This window comes from Leuresthes tenuis, unplaced genomic scaffold (genome assembly GCF_036924035.1).
Source record: "Leuresthes tenuis unplaced genomic scaffold, fLeuTen1.0.hap1 SCAF_19, whole genome shotgun sequence".
NCBI classification, from domain to species: domain Eukaryota; kingdom Metazoa; phylum Chordata; class Actinopteri; order Atheriniformes; family Atherinopsidae; genus Leuresthes; species Leuresthes tenuis.
Genome location: NW_027325373.1, coordinates 18659519 through 18674258, shown reverse-complemented (window position 1 = coordinate 18674258; position 14740 = coordinate 18659519). Strand labels below are relative to the sequence as shown.

General features: G+C 38.0%; 1 protein-coding gene across 1 annotated transcript; it reads left to right on the top strand.

Annotated features, from left to right (window-relative positions):
• The first annotated feature begins 7847 nt into the window (after nucleotides 1-7847).
• crhbp (corticotropin releasing hormone binding protein) lies at nucleotides 7848-14310 on the top strand. Its single transcript, XM_072371883.1, has 7 exons — nucleotides 7848-7950; nucleotides 8046-8142; nucleotides 8416-8573; nucleotides 9032-9242; nucleotides 9780-9925; nucleotides 13115-13232; nucleotides 13324-14310. Exons 1-7 carry the CDS (start codon nucleotides 7861-7863, stop codon nucleotides 13476-13478), a joined length of 975 nt encoding a protein of 324 aa, XP_072227984.1. The 5' UTR covers nucleotides 7848-7860; the 3' UTR covers nucleotides 13479-14310.
• The last annotated feature ends 430 nt before the right edge of the window (nucleotides 14311-14740 follow it).

Sequence of the window (14740 nt, the reverse complement as noted above, 5' to 3'; positions counted from 1 at the left end):
TGAAGGAAAATGAAAATGAGTTGACGTGAAGCTATAATGTAAGCTCCTTAAAAGAGTGAGTTTAGCAGAAGCAACATGCTCTCTTTCGGCAATATAAAAGCAATAAACTGTGGCATCAGTTGCTGCCTGTGTCTCATACATATGAAAGTGAAACAATGGATAAAAACCTTTCCAGGGAGACACATGAAAGCTAAAGATGCTGAATGTGCTCTCATCCTGTTTATCCGGAAGCTGGATTTCAGTCTCTTCTGCTTAACCTGCAAGAATGTCCAGCTTGGACTGTTCTGACATAAGCAGGCCTTTGTTTCTCTAAATCTGAATTATTCATGCTTGAACTGAATCCTTCACAAACACCCGGTTCAGGCTTATGTTACACTTTGATGCATGAAGGAGGATTTTATATTTGTGTGTGTGTGTGCAGGATTGCCCATAAATTCTTACATGTGGGCTGAGGTCCTTACGCTGACCTCTGTCTTCACACCTCAGTATCCTCGGGACAACTCTATGTTTGAATGTTTACGGAACATTTAAAAAGCAATGTTCGAAAATAAATGTCACATGTTAAGATGTGCATCATGTAAGGAAACTACGACAATTCTAGAACAGGTCATTTCTTGTAAAGCATATTATATAATAATTTACTTTGATCTATTTGGATTTTTGTCTTTTTAATCCCCATCCGGCCAATCCGGCCAAGAAATGAGGTCATTACCATAACTTTGGTTTGATTTAAAAAAAAAAAAAAAAAAGGTAGAAAAGCATCCAGCACAGTCAGGCACAGAAATGTTTCTTAGATATCAAAGTTCAATCAGGAAAATGTACATAGAGCTGTGAAAGTAGAAATAGTCTACATTACTGAAGTATGGTGTGAAAAATAAAGTGTACTGCTATAGCTGAGGTGGAGTTACTCAATATTTTCTTTCAGACTCCAACTATTAATTTGAAAAAGTAGAACCAAAGCTCAAAGTGGAACCTTCACAATGTTAAAGTGGAACCTTCACAATGTTAATTTTATCCAACCACTACTGTGGTCGGCCCCTAATCATCCAAAATTAAACAAAGTGATTAAAATTGCTCTGGCCTAAGGTAGAAATCCTCATACCTGATAACCTGAGATCATGAAGCATTTAGCATCTTTTCATGTAAAAATGTCTCAAATGAAAATTATTAGATTAAAAGTATGTGTGAATCTGATATATAAATGCATACACACATATAAGTGAAATTATTCAAGTGCAAAATGTGCTAAATTTCCCACTGAAATGCAATTAAGTGGATGATGCATCATGTAGCGTGAACAGAAAATGATAAAGTAAAAACATAAACACCGAAATTACTTCAGTGAAAAGTGTTGAGTGAATATCTGCACTCTGGTGCAATATAACAGTATATCGGGGTTGCAGGATAACTAAATAGTTTTAAATAGTTTCTAAGAATGGATTTACATTGTCAGTGTATCCAAATAGAGACAAAATTCAAAAACCAAGAACACAACGTGAACACCTGAATACCTTGATTGATGGTGCAAACTGTGACATGAGTGCTGAAAACTGTGGAGTAATTATAGCCTACCAGGTAAGTGATGACTTTTGACAAACTGGTGTGTATCAATCAACTAAAGAGTGGCTCAAACACAGGAAGCAAAAGTAGCACAAATGAGACAATATCAAATAAAACAATAATTAAAAAAACAGGAATATTACCTCACCCTGAATAAGATAATACTCAACAATAATCAGACTGAGCCACACGGAGGTGTCCAGTCTTTGTCAGATTATGTACAAATGTCCATCCATCCATCCATCCATCCATCCATCCATCCATCCATCCATCCAAAGTATATGTAAAAATGTGTGCGCCTTAATCATATCATTACATCCCAATATGGGTTTGGCAGCATTTTGGCTGTTGCTAATTGCTTGATGATGGTTTATTAATAAAATCATGCTCTGTAACATCTGACTGGCAACATGAAAATACAAGCAACTCATGCTAATATCATTTCTGAAATGTTGTGTTATTCAGAGCACAACAGTCTACACAACAAATTTCTTGTTTCAGTTTTGAGGCCTGCAGATACCCAAGAGTTTAACTAACACCACATCAACTCTGCATGTGTCATTGCGATGGCCGCACCTGCAGTCACACAGCTACGTCACTAACTCCACCTACATGCACCAACACTTTTACATGAGTCATTTTCATATCTTGTGACATTATTTTTTTAACATATCGTGAACTGCCGCATCATGGGGGGATAATTCATTTATTTCTCAAATATTTAGTATTTCTTTGATTTCTGAGTTATTTACTTAAGATTGTTTGATTCAAATTGGTTTAACAGCTACTTTAAACCAATTGTTTTGGTCCTTTGTTAGATTATTTCCCCTTGTGTGGCAGACCGGTCTGATCAGCCAGTATTTAAATTCCCTTTGTTTGTTGTGTGTTGGGTCAGTTTGATTATGTTGAGCAGCTAGTTTGGAGTTACTTTGCTGGTTAAGTTTCTGTCATGATTTAAGTTCAGTTTTGTTCATTTTACCTCTTAAGGGCCCAATGTAGTTAGTTGATCTGGTGTGTTTTGCATTTTTTTGGGTAAATGAAACCCATTTTTTCCTGTCCTTATGTCTAACCGGCTCGGTCCTTCACAGTCATGATGGAGGAACAAACATTTGACACATGAAGAACATTTCTTTCTTCGTTATTTTCCAGGAAATGACAAGCTTCACAATAACCCTTTGTCCTTGTTGGAGCAGATGTTGGTGTATTCAGTCGGTAAAATATGGCAGAAGAGATTAAAAAACACTTCTGTATTGAACTGAATTTCACGTAGACTTTATAGTATTTTCTTTTTTGTTGTGGAGCTTGTTGTTTAACAATGACTTTGTCAAGGTCGGTGATGTCTTAAGTGGTTCCTCAGAGCAGATGAGTAGAGGCAGTTATTTTCTAAACTGAATGCACATATTTTATTCATGCCTCATTTAAAAGATGATTGAGACTGCTATACAACATGTCAATTAAACCTGTCGACATTCATCAGAAAATAGACTGACATGGCAGTAAGTGCAGAAGTACTTCAGTTGATACACATCGGGCTTGTCTGCGACTTTATTCAGATGTAACAAATGCAGAAAACTGAGCAAATGAATGCAAAGATTGAACATTTTACTGAACACTGCCACAACTTGGTTTTCATGCTGTTTTTCTCTGTTTTACTGCCCTTATTTGATGTGTTATACATGAAAGAGAACCTTAAGTTTGATATGAAAGTTGGGTTCGTTTTAAAGCAACGAGATAAAACCTGGATCTTTTTGAAGTCTTCTTTGACATCTCTCACCCTTTGTATTAGTCTGAGCACCAGAATGCATCAACAGGAGACTATCAGTAAGGTGTGACAGTTTATGTTGTGATAAGAAATGCAATTTTCTTATTCATGAAAATGCGAAGGCACCTGGAGTCTCACAAATAATTAAAGTTTTCTCTCAAAAGTAATGTTTTGGACTGAATGTGAGGGCTGTTTATCAGTGTCATGGGGAGCAGATACAAAGTAATCTCACAGTCCAGTCACAGCCTCTCAGTCACAGCGTTTGGCTCAGGACCCTGTGAGGCAGCATGTTCACAATTTGTATTGGCATGTGTGCTGTTATCGGTTGTATGTGTTTCAGTTTGTGAAAAAAACTTTTAAATGTCGTGCATTTCCATCTGAAATGGAACAGATTAATAGATTTTTTTTGGTTCATCTCAGAAATCATTGTTGAAATGTCAGTATCATGATGCTTCAGGCTTTCAGTCTGACATTTTGTTCAAAGAGGCAATACTTGTATGTTGCAGGTCTAAGAACCCATGGCTTTATGATAGCTGCTTGTCAGTCCCAATGTAACCCTACCTTAGAGCGTGCCTTTAAAGTGGAACCATACTTTACAAATTGAATGACATGGTATAAAAGGTACACTGTATAGAATTTAGTGACATCTAGTTGTGCAGTGGCACGTTGCAACTAACTAAATACCCACCTCACTCTTCCTTTTAGAATGTGTTGGAGAAACTGATGGCTGCAAAAGACATAAAATGTCAGACTGAAAGCCACAGAGCCCACTGTATAAACACGTCAGGGGTCTAAAAGGTTGCCTGCAAGTATAAAATTAACATAATTATGAATAACTTATTGCACATCATCCAGTAGGTCCCTCTAAATGTTGCACTCATTTTAATCCTGTATGACGTAAAGCAGCTTTGTAAACATGGTAACGGGTCCTTATACACCTTATACACCAGGTCTTTATGGCTAATGTGACATAAAACTAGCGACTGAAACCATAAACTTATCAGGGAAAGGTTCACTGAGGTTATAAAGTGACAAAAAGGGTAATTTTTCTAAACATTCTTTTACAAATGCACTAGTTTTTGCTACCATTGGACTGGCCTGCCACAGGATTAAAGCACATCTGCCTGTTTTTCAGAGCCACAGGCTTGGTCTATCTTTATTGTTCAGTCTGTGCACCTCTGACAAATCATACTGTAACAAAAACGGTCTCATTCAAATTCCAGCCATTTGACTTGTTGGCTGTGCATTTCAACAGATGTGACTGTTCAGTAGCAACGATTATGGGAAGATGAGGAGAGAGACCCATCTCGCTGTCCAGCTGCATCTGAGACTGACTGATTCTGGCTGCAGCTGTCACTACGGCCGTGGGATGATGCTGTTGTAGTGACTGTGGCTGTAGGAATGCCTGTGTTTGTAAATTCTGGACCTCTTAACATGCAGAGGTGTGTGTCTGTGCAGTGAGATTTCCATGCATGTAGTTGTATTGAATCAGTTTAGTGTGGTTTTAAACATGTGTTATCATTTTGATCAACACAACCAAGGTGTCTTGGCAATTTTTTGAAGATATTAAAACTAGTCTCTCTGTATTATTCACACCCACAGGTTCAATGCATCGGGCTGTGTAGGTACAGCACTTTACAGTGTCTGTATATTTCCGAAGTAAGAAATAAATTTACATGTTAATGACATTATTTCTCCTTTCTGTCACATCTGAAGAGCCTTTCTCTAAAGTGGTAGTGTAACTAATATCAATGTGTGGTAAAATAAGTATTGGTCAGAAACAAAACTTGATGTTTAAGAGATAAATCGTGCAAATATGAATCTTTAGTCTCGTAAATAGCAAAAAGAATACTCCTTGAATGTAATTTGCTAAAGTGGGCATAAACTATGCACCCCTAAAAAGTATGTACATAACATTATCGTGTTATATTCATCATAAAAATACTTTTATTGTGTAATTACAATCTGATATTGTGACAGTCCCCACATAATCTTAACATAGATAAAGGCAGATAAAGGTGTCATGGGTATAAGCAGCAAATCTCACCAAGAAATTGTGTGACAAAAGCTGACTGCTTGCACATTAAACTGTAAGTAAATTTAATGCAGAAAAAAACTTGTTTAGATGTTACTGTTCTCTCCGGTACAATAGAGAAATCCTCCTCATCATGTATGGGTTTTTAAGCAGACCTATAAAACACAATAATGTGCTACAGTAAGAGGAAAGAGGCTGAGAGGAAAAGGAAATCTCAACCACCATTCTGTTCTTTTCTATGCACTGTTTCCTTATTATGAATAGCTACCAATGGTTTATGCTTATATTAGTACTGTTACATTTATTTCAATTGACCGTCATAGATAGCAAGAGAAAACCACTTTAACAAAAACTTAATCTATAAAATAAATAATGTACAGAACTCTATTGGCCCTCTAGGTAATGTTAAATGGATTTTCCAGATTCTGATATGTCCTTGCTAAATGTACACAGGGTCACATTGCTTATCTTGCAGAAACAAATGTTTTCTGGGTTTTTTTGTCTTAAGGGTGGATTACACTCAGGCCCAATTTCTTCATTTGAATGAAATGACCTTCTCAACGAGCCTGAGGCTCCTGCAGACTGGCAGGGACTGAGCACAAGCAGGTGGAGGACAGCTACTCTTTGTCCTTGACTTTCAATAAAGTACCTGCATGCAGATAAAAAAAATGTTTTCGACCATTTCGTATTTCACTGATTTAATTCGCCCCATAATTAGTTTTTCTTTCCAATAGAATGAGCTAATTGTCCTTTACAGTGGCTCAATTATAGTTTTGAAAGAAGCGCTAGATCTGTGGCAGAGACATAATGAGACAAATGACTAATTTGTGCTTTGCAAGTCAAATTTAAAGCAATTTCATGTGAGATTTGTCGCACGATTTGTTTAGTATTGTGGTATAATTTCAATATGATTTATTATCAACCTTTACTATTATGTTCCTCTCAATATAAAAGCGCAGGATAACATAAGATGACAAAGACTGTGTAGTGCTTGTTGTTTGTTCAGCTTTGGCTGGAGTTTTCTCATTACCAGAACAAGGCCCTGGGGGTGTGTTATGACCATATCTCACATGGCAGGCATATAAGCAGCTTAGTGAATGTACTCCAGGTGAGAAAAGAAAACTGTATGATTCATAGCAGGCTGCTACAGGAGTCAGTTACTGTAGTGTTAATATGAACATTCCATTAACAAATTTTCCGCGTTTTCATATTTGATTTGCTTTAGTTTAAAGTATAACAAACTTTAACATTAGCTCTCTGGATATGTATCTGTGGTCACAAACTGCACTGATAACAGACAATCAAGATACAGACATGACTTGTGTAATGACTAGACAACAGGAAAGTTTTCCTTAGTCTATCTTATGTAAGCTTGGTCCCATAGAAGGAGACCACTTCTCAAGATTTTGCTTATGCATGTTTTTAACTGGCATTAGTGAATGCAGTAATGAGCCAGATTTACTTTGGATGTAGTCAGAAGTTCACACACTGATTTCCACAGCACAAGCATGCTTATTGGGGTGCCGTATAGCTCAACTAGTTGAGCAGGAGTCAAACGTACAGACTGCGGTTCCTCAGCGTAGGCCTGGTGCCCTTTACAGCATGTCTTCCCTCACTCTCTCCTCCCCTTTTCTTTCCACCTACTTTCTAAAAAAGACCATTAGTACAAAAAAAAACCTTTAAAAAGAATCATGCCTATTTTTGAAGCAGAGCTTCCTGTTGGCCTGAAAGTAAAGGCCGTTAAATCTTAAGTTTTCAGCGCTGATTGTGAAAACTACAAATTCTTTACAGAAGTGATAAATGTCATTTTCAAATCTTTAAATAATTATATTTCATATCCCTTCTTCCCAAATTTGAAATTGACATTGTGGTCCTGTGCTAGAAGGTTCTTTGCATAAACTTTATTCTGCTGTTACTTAAACAACACTGAAATCTCTCCATTTTACCTTTTTTTTATGTGGTCATCACTAATTTGAAATTCTTATCTGATTCCTGAAAGCGAAAATTGAACTCAAAGTTTATTCTTCACTCTGAGATCAGAAAACAATGAAATCAGGAAATATCACATTTAGCATTATCCTTATTAGAGAATTGGCATGAAAAAATAACAGTTTTCATCATTATTCTTCCAGTGTACTTTTTCTTTTACTTTTGTGCTATTTATGTTCTGTTTTTTCTACCAGAAAAACACAGAAAAGTGAGGCAGTGTGTAGGGACTCTATAGTTGCTCCTAAGACAGGCTGATGGAAGATAAGGTGTGATTTATGGGCAGTTTCACGCTGTCTTGGTCTCAACTCACCTCTTCCTTTCCATCTCCCATCTTGCTCGCATGTTCTCGCTCTCGTCACAACCACGCAATTGGTCAAAAGGAGTGGAAGGGGAGGGCGTCCACGGTGGGTGACAGACACCATGTCACTTGGTCGTTACGGGATTTGGTCCTATAAAAAGCAGCGCTGACTGCGGAGCAGCATACTTTCTCTGCTCAGGTGAGCCGTGCACACAGATGCGTGTTATGGAGCGAACTTTCCGAGAGCAGCTCTTTTTTCTGGTGTTGTGTCTGTCCGTCCTCAAGGGAGACTCCAGATATATTGAGGTAAGTTGGGATATATTGAAAATTGATCGTCGTTCACTTCTTAAAAGATAAATAGATGCAGGTTAAAATTTGCCCACGTATCCCTCCTCCTCCAGCACAACAATGACATCTCCACAGATGAATTATATTCATTTTTCAACTCGGAACTCAAGAGAGAAACTCCTGATATGTTGATGTATCGACGACCTTTGCGTAAGTTATCTATAGTTTGCTAAACCTATTGTTTATAAAGCATCAATATGTGTGTTTAAAGCAAAGAAAACAAGCCAGATATGCATTTATTCATCAATTGCAAATAGATAACATATTTTTAAAGTGCTTTCTTCTTCTAATCTAGTTTTAAAATATTGAGAGGAAACGTACAATAAAGAAAATAATCTCATAGTTCAAGGTAGTTATTTGTGTTTTTAAGGTTGTTTCTGTTTGTTCTGCACATTCGGTCATTTTTGTGTGATTGTCTTTTAGGCTGTCTGGACATGGTCGCAGTGGAGGGTCAGTTCACCTTCACAGCAGAGTCTCCTCAGCTCAACTGTGCCGCTTTCTTCATGGCAGAGCCCAATGAAGTGATCAGTGTGGATTATGACAATGTGGACATTGACTGCAGCGGAGGGGACTTCATCACAGTAAGATAACAAATCTTCTCACAGAACACTCTTTTCCTCCACTAGAAAGATGCAAACAGCATCCTGGTGCATTCAGTTTCAGCACCCTCAAATGTTCCACAGAAACAGCTTCTCAGGTATCTCATATAGTTTTGTGTATACACAGAAATCACAGCTAATGAAATGCGAGTTTGTTTTGCTTTTGTGTTGCAGTCTTTTCTTGTTTTTATGCCACCAAACACTGGGATCAGTTGACATGCTAAGATTAGAAACACTTCCTGATTAGACAAAAAGCTCCTTTGACATAAGCAATTGTGCTAAACCTGCTTACTTTGGGTGACCTGCCCTTGACGCTCAGCATGCTTTTCAAACCCAAAGGGCCAAACATTTTTGTTAATCACAAGCATTTCTCTGTAAAGCTCTGCTCATGGAGAACTTTAAGCAAAGCATTCTTCTCTATATTAATGTGTCCCACAAAGGTGTTTGATGGCTGGGTGATGAAAGGCGAAAAGTTCCCCAGCTCCCAGGACCACCCGCTGCCTCCATACGAGCGCTATGTGGATTACTGTGACTCTGGCTCAGTGAGGAAAAGCGTGCGCTCCTCTCAGAACGTGGCCATGGTCTTCTTCCGCATTCACAGCGCTGGCAGCAGCTTCTCTCTGACGGTCAAGAAACACATCAACCCCTTCCGTAAGCACATAATTGGATTCAGAAAGTAAACCTAAAGAAAATGCATGCGTGCACTCAGATGTAGCCATTTCAGCTAGCAGTCCATTTGTGCAGCAGCTAATGTGTGATTCCGTGGTGATGATACAAGCTTAGCAGGGTGCTTTAGTCATCAGTTGCACCCACAGGGGACAGTTTGCCACCACTGTGTCTCTTCATCAAGACCGTGGACTCGTTGCAAATGCTGTCCCACAGAGAACATGCAACAAAAAGGCAGATCAGAAGGCAGTATTTCACCCAGATTAAGTTAATTTTATATTTAGATTACATTCTTATTCAGAATTTGTTATTAACTTAATTTGTTGATAACGTCAAACTTCAATTTTGCAAAAAGCAGTTTACACTATCCCTCTTTAACTAACCCATTGAATGTTCATTATCAGACAGAATGATTAAAGATAAAGGAAAGAAATACAACCTTGATAATGTGCATGTAAATCATGCATGTGATAGTGTGTTTGCCCATACTTGAAGTTGTGTGTATAATCCTTTTCTTTGCAGCCTGTAATGTCATCTCACAGTCACCAGAGGGCAGTTACACGATGATGATCCCACATCAGCACAGAAACTGCAGCTTCTCTATCATATATCCAGTTGCAATAGATATCTCAGAATTCAGCCTGGGACACCACAACAGCTTCCTCAAGGTGAGCAAAGTCATTAAATACACTAATATCTTGCATTAATGCTATTGGTTTATTTCCTGACAGTGTAAGAAGTATTGTCCCTATTTCAATTCAATGTGGATGCACTGATAGTTGTTCAAGGAAACCAAAAGCAATGAAAAATGACATTAAGACAGTCTTTTCAGAGCAATGGTTCAATTATATACCACTTTCCTCTTTTCCTCATAGTAAATGTTATTCCCTTTAAAGTTCCCATGAGTTGGCAAGCAGAGTAAAATCTAAAGTTGTTAATTTTCTGTAAAACAGAAGCTGTGAGGCTACACCACTTCCTAAAACCAATGTCTGCTATGGTTGGTGAGCTACAGTGGCCTGATCAGTTTTCACCAACCTTTTCCTATTATCTCAGCTGAAATTCTGAATAAATCAAAGTGTGCTTGATTGACCCAACATTATCATGTACCCGAAAATGCCATAAACATGTTCACTAATTTCTAAAAGAATGAAAAAAGGAATGGGCCAGATATAGGTGTTTCTGTCGTGGTGTTGGAGGGTGAGAAGGACCCAAAAAGCAGACTTGGATGAGGCAGGAGGTTGATGGAAAATTAAACTGATTTATTAAAAACTATAACAAAAAAAGACTGTGGATTAACCGGAACACCAAAAATCAACCGAAAAACGAATCCAACGAACTATCAAGAAAATCAGACAGAGAACTAAGAATACAGGCTCAGATGGTAGCGAAACGCATGAGGAGATAATGACGTGGATCTGCCAATGACTGAGAGACTTCGTGGAGACTATGCATGTGCATGTATCTCCATTCAGACTCTGTGGGGAGTCTGGCTCTGTGGGGAGATTATGCATGTACATGTATCTGTGATTAGTGAATGAGTGCAGCTGAGGATAATGAACACAGGTGAAGGCAGTGGAGCTAATGACCGGAACAGAAAGAAACTGTGAAAACTATAGAATAATTGCCAGAATCAAAACACAGGACTGATGACATGGAACAAAAGAATAGACGATTAAACCGTCTAAAAAACACTGGAAAAACTCAGAAGACAGGAAAAAAATTAACACGAAAACCACAGATCATGACAGTTTCGGTGTAGCGTTAAGCGAAACAGATCATATAGATACACTAAAACACTGAAATTCAAATTGATGGAGACTTTAAAACTTTTATTTTTATATTTTCTGCTGTACTGGTCAAGTTTTTCAAGACCAAAAAGTCTTCAGGTCCCCGCTTCTGCTAGACAGAATGTACAACTTTTTTGTGGTGAAAGCAGATGCTTAAAATATTCTTATATTACCAATGTAAACAAAGGAAACGTTCAAATCGCTGATTTCTCCCCGACTTTGCAGATGTTTGGAAATTTTTACCATCTTTGTGCTCCTTGTTTTAGTTTTTAACAACTACAACTTTTTTTGTTTTTTCTTTCACTTTTCACCAATAAGGTTTTTTATAAAACCGCTGCACACTACCTGCTCAGAACCAAACACAGATAGTAAATTGCTGTGTTTGAGAATAGCAGATGAGGCTCCTCATGGTGCTGATATCAGTACCACATGTATCTGAATAAAGCCACTACAGCGAGGTCCGAGTGGAAAGCAGAAAAGAGAAAGAAAATGCTACACTTAAAGGGAATTCATGCTTTCTGTGGAAACTTTACAGATGTACATGTGATCCTATACATACCACCTCTTGGGTTAGCCATCTACTGTATATTTTAGAGGGATGGATGACAGCAGTTCTCCTGCAAATGCTCTCCTCAAAACAACCGTCATATTCTTTAGCTCCTTGACCATTGTTGTCCATTGTTGTTTTTCGAATGGCGACACATGCACATGCATAGTCAGCACACTCTGTGTGGTTACAAATGTTTGTTCCGGTGCACAGGGACCCGTTAGAACCATCAGCTGCTTTTTACCAGCACGCATCACCAACTCACACGCTGGCAATAAATGCTTTGTAAGATCTCCAAGATCTGTCCTTGCAGATTATCTCTAGAACATTTCATGTGTGGAAATGGCTTATGTCTTTCCTACTGTTGAAAAAATAGTTACACAGCCATCCAGTTGGTCCTACATAGGAGGTCCAAAGTGGACTCAACAAGAAAGTTTGGCCCATAACAATATAATCATAAGATCTTCAAACAAGTGCTTTTTGTCAGAGGTTTGGCACAATAGACTTTTCAGATGTCTTAGCAGGAAATGAACAAGTGTATTTGTGATGGCTGCATTCCATTTAGATGAGGTTCAGCTGGTTCAGACACTTCATGACAATAACTAATGAAAATCAAGTATTTTCAACTTGACCACATAGTGCTCTCAGTGTTTGGGCCAAGGTTGAGCAGCTGCAGCCACAGATACAAGCATATGAAATTATGCAGAATTAGGTCAAAGGAGTTTATTTTAATGTGAAAAAAACAACTTCTAAAAGTGATGAATAGAGATGAGTTTTTAGTCAGTGCCAAGGGAAGGAGTTTAAAGGAACTAAGCCATTGTTGGTGTAGTTTATTTCCCATTTGCCTTTTCTGCAATGACAGCTCCAAATGTAAAAAAAAAAAATTGCTTGTAAATGTAAGGATGGGCAATACTTTGAGAATTTCAACAATACTACTAATCAATCACACATGAGCATTTAAACTCTATCCTATTTTTTACTTTTATAATCATTTAACTAATGATTATACAACTAATGCCAACAAAAATAAAATATATAATCAAAATATATCGATGTTGATGGACAGTTTGCTCTCAAATTTAACATTTTTTGTGAGTGCGCGTCACGTTTGCCATGGAAACACATGGGGTCTGACTAATAACTGAAACCCAATCAGTCACGCCAGTAGACTCCTATGTGTAATGGAACATAGTTTACCACTGCAGCAAATAATCTGACCCTTAGTAACGACCTAGCAACAGAAAGCATTTTCTAGTCCCAGGTGAGTGAACTCAGAGCTGACGTTAATGTTGGTCTCGGAATTTCAGCGGATTAATATTTTAGGTGATGAGTCAGGCGTGCTGTCATGCTGACTTGGGCACGTTCTAAATTTCTTCTTGACCAATCAGATTGCTTGGTCGGAACTACTTGTTGTATAACTAATTCTACAACACACTCAGATCCTGGAAATTCAATGTGTTGAGAAACTGAACCCAGCTTATTGCTCCTATATCATGTCATATATCATTTGCTGATTTCCACAGAGATCACTGCCTGGATGTGCAGAAGCTGGAGATTTTGTGCAGCTTTTGGGAGGAAATGGCATTGATACATCTAAGCTGTTTCCCATTACAGACCTCTGCATCTCCTTCACTGGACCCAGTAAGAACACTCTGATGCCTTCCTTCACTCCGCATTAAACACACCTTCTTGTTGACCACTTTAAAACAATTTGTTCTTCTTCCCCCTGCAGCCCACATGAAGATCGGCTGTGATAACACAGTGGTCAGGATGGTGTCCAGCGGGAACTTTGTCAGCCGAGTGTCATTCAGCTACAGGCTACTAGACAGGCAGGAGTTACAGACGATCAAACTCAACAATGTGGAAAACTTCTGTTTCAACAACTGATTCTAACAGGATCATAACGAGACAAATGTATCATTTGACTGCAGACATTTTTAAAGTTACTTTATTGAAGGCAACAGAACCACCCAGTCAGTCTAAAACCCAAAGACGCTGATGTAAAAGTGTACAAAGAATAAGATGTATTCTGTCATATAGATGCCACATTTTCAACCATTTTCAATTTGGTTATTTTCCCCCACACTGTCATCTTTTATGGCTCATTGTTGTTGCTAAATATATCTCAGTTAAGTGTCCTTTCATGTTTGATGTAACTGCTATTGTTTTTGTTTATGCTTCGTTTACAATATCTGTATTTAATTGGATGATACTTATTGTTATTTATGGGTTTGTGATCAACATTCTTAAAGAGGAATGGTGCTAAAATGAATTTTACCATCTCGTTGTGTGAGTGAAACATAATGTGCTGACTCATTCCCTGCATATGAAGATATACATGAGACAAATAACGGTACTCATTGCTATTATGTGGTAAATTTGATTAAAAAAAAAAACATTTTTGTAATAAAACTATACGGCATGGCAAAGCACTCACCTGTGGTTTTCTTTCTTTTCTAAGTGATGCTAAAAGCGTGCCTCCTGTTTGAATGTGTATTCCACGGCAGGATTCACATTTAAACGTTTCAGGTGTCAGGAGTCTCGCTTCTCATTTATTTTCAGTGGGGTGCCGTTTTGCGTTGCCAAATTGAATTCTGGATCCATTGCTTAATTTTGCCCGTGTAGTTTGCAGTAGAAAGTTGAGAACAGCTCATAGACATGATCATCATTATTTGAACGAAGATAGAATTGACAGTCAAGTACAATCATTTATATTTGTCGTCTCCAGGTATTTTTCTGTACCTTAAAAAAGCTTCAGGTTGTGTTGCATCAGAACAGAAGAAAAAACATGTTGGCAACTAAAGAATGTCAAATTTGTACCATAGTTTATATTTTTTATTGTTTTACCTTGGGACAGTCAGCGGTCATGACTTTATGTTCATCTGTGCTTCTATTTGACCGAGCAGATATTCATCTCTTCTGGTGTGTTGAGTGCAACATCTTTAAAACCCTGTGAGGGAATTCCTTCTAGTTCAAATATTCACTAGCATTCAACCATAAGGTCAAATATGAAGCCTTTATCCATCACCGATACCAAATCCTGCCACTTTTCTTATTTTTCTGACAGTGTGATAATCTACTGGCATGGTAACATGATGCTGGTGCTGGTTCTAATTGATGCTGGTTCTAATTGCTCATATAGGCTGGGG

Excerpts from the sequence above, each read along its gene's own strand:
- crhbp (XM_072371883.1), top strand. The coding sequence starts at position 7,861 with ATGCGTGTTATGGAGCGAACTTTCCGAGAGCAGCTCTTTTTTCTGGTG. Across the intron at positions 8,143-8,415 it reads GATGTATCGACGACCTTTGC|GCTGTCTGGACATGGTCGCA; the intron begins GTAAGTTATCTA and ends ATTGTCTTTTAG. Across the intron at positions 9,243-9,779 it reads GAAACACATCAACCCCTTCC|CCTGTAATGTCATCTCACAG; the intron begins GTAAGCACATAA and ends TTTTCTTTGCAG.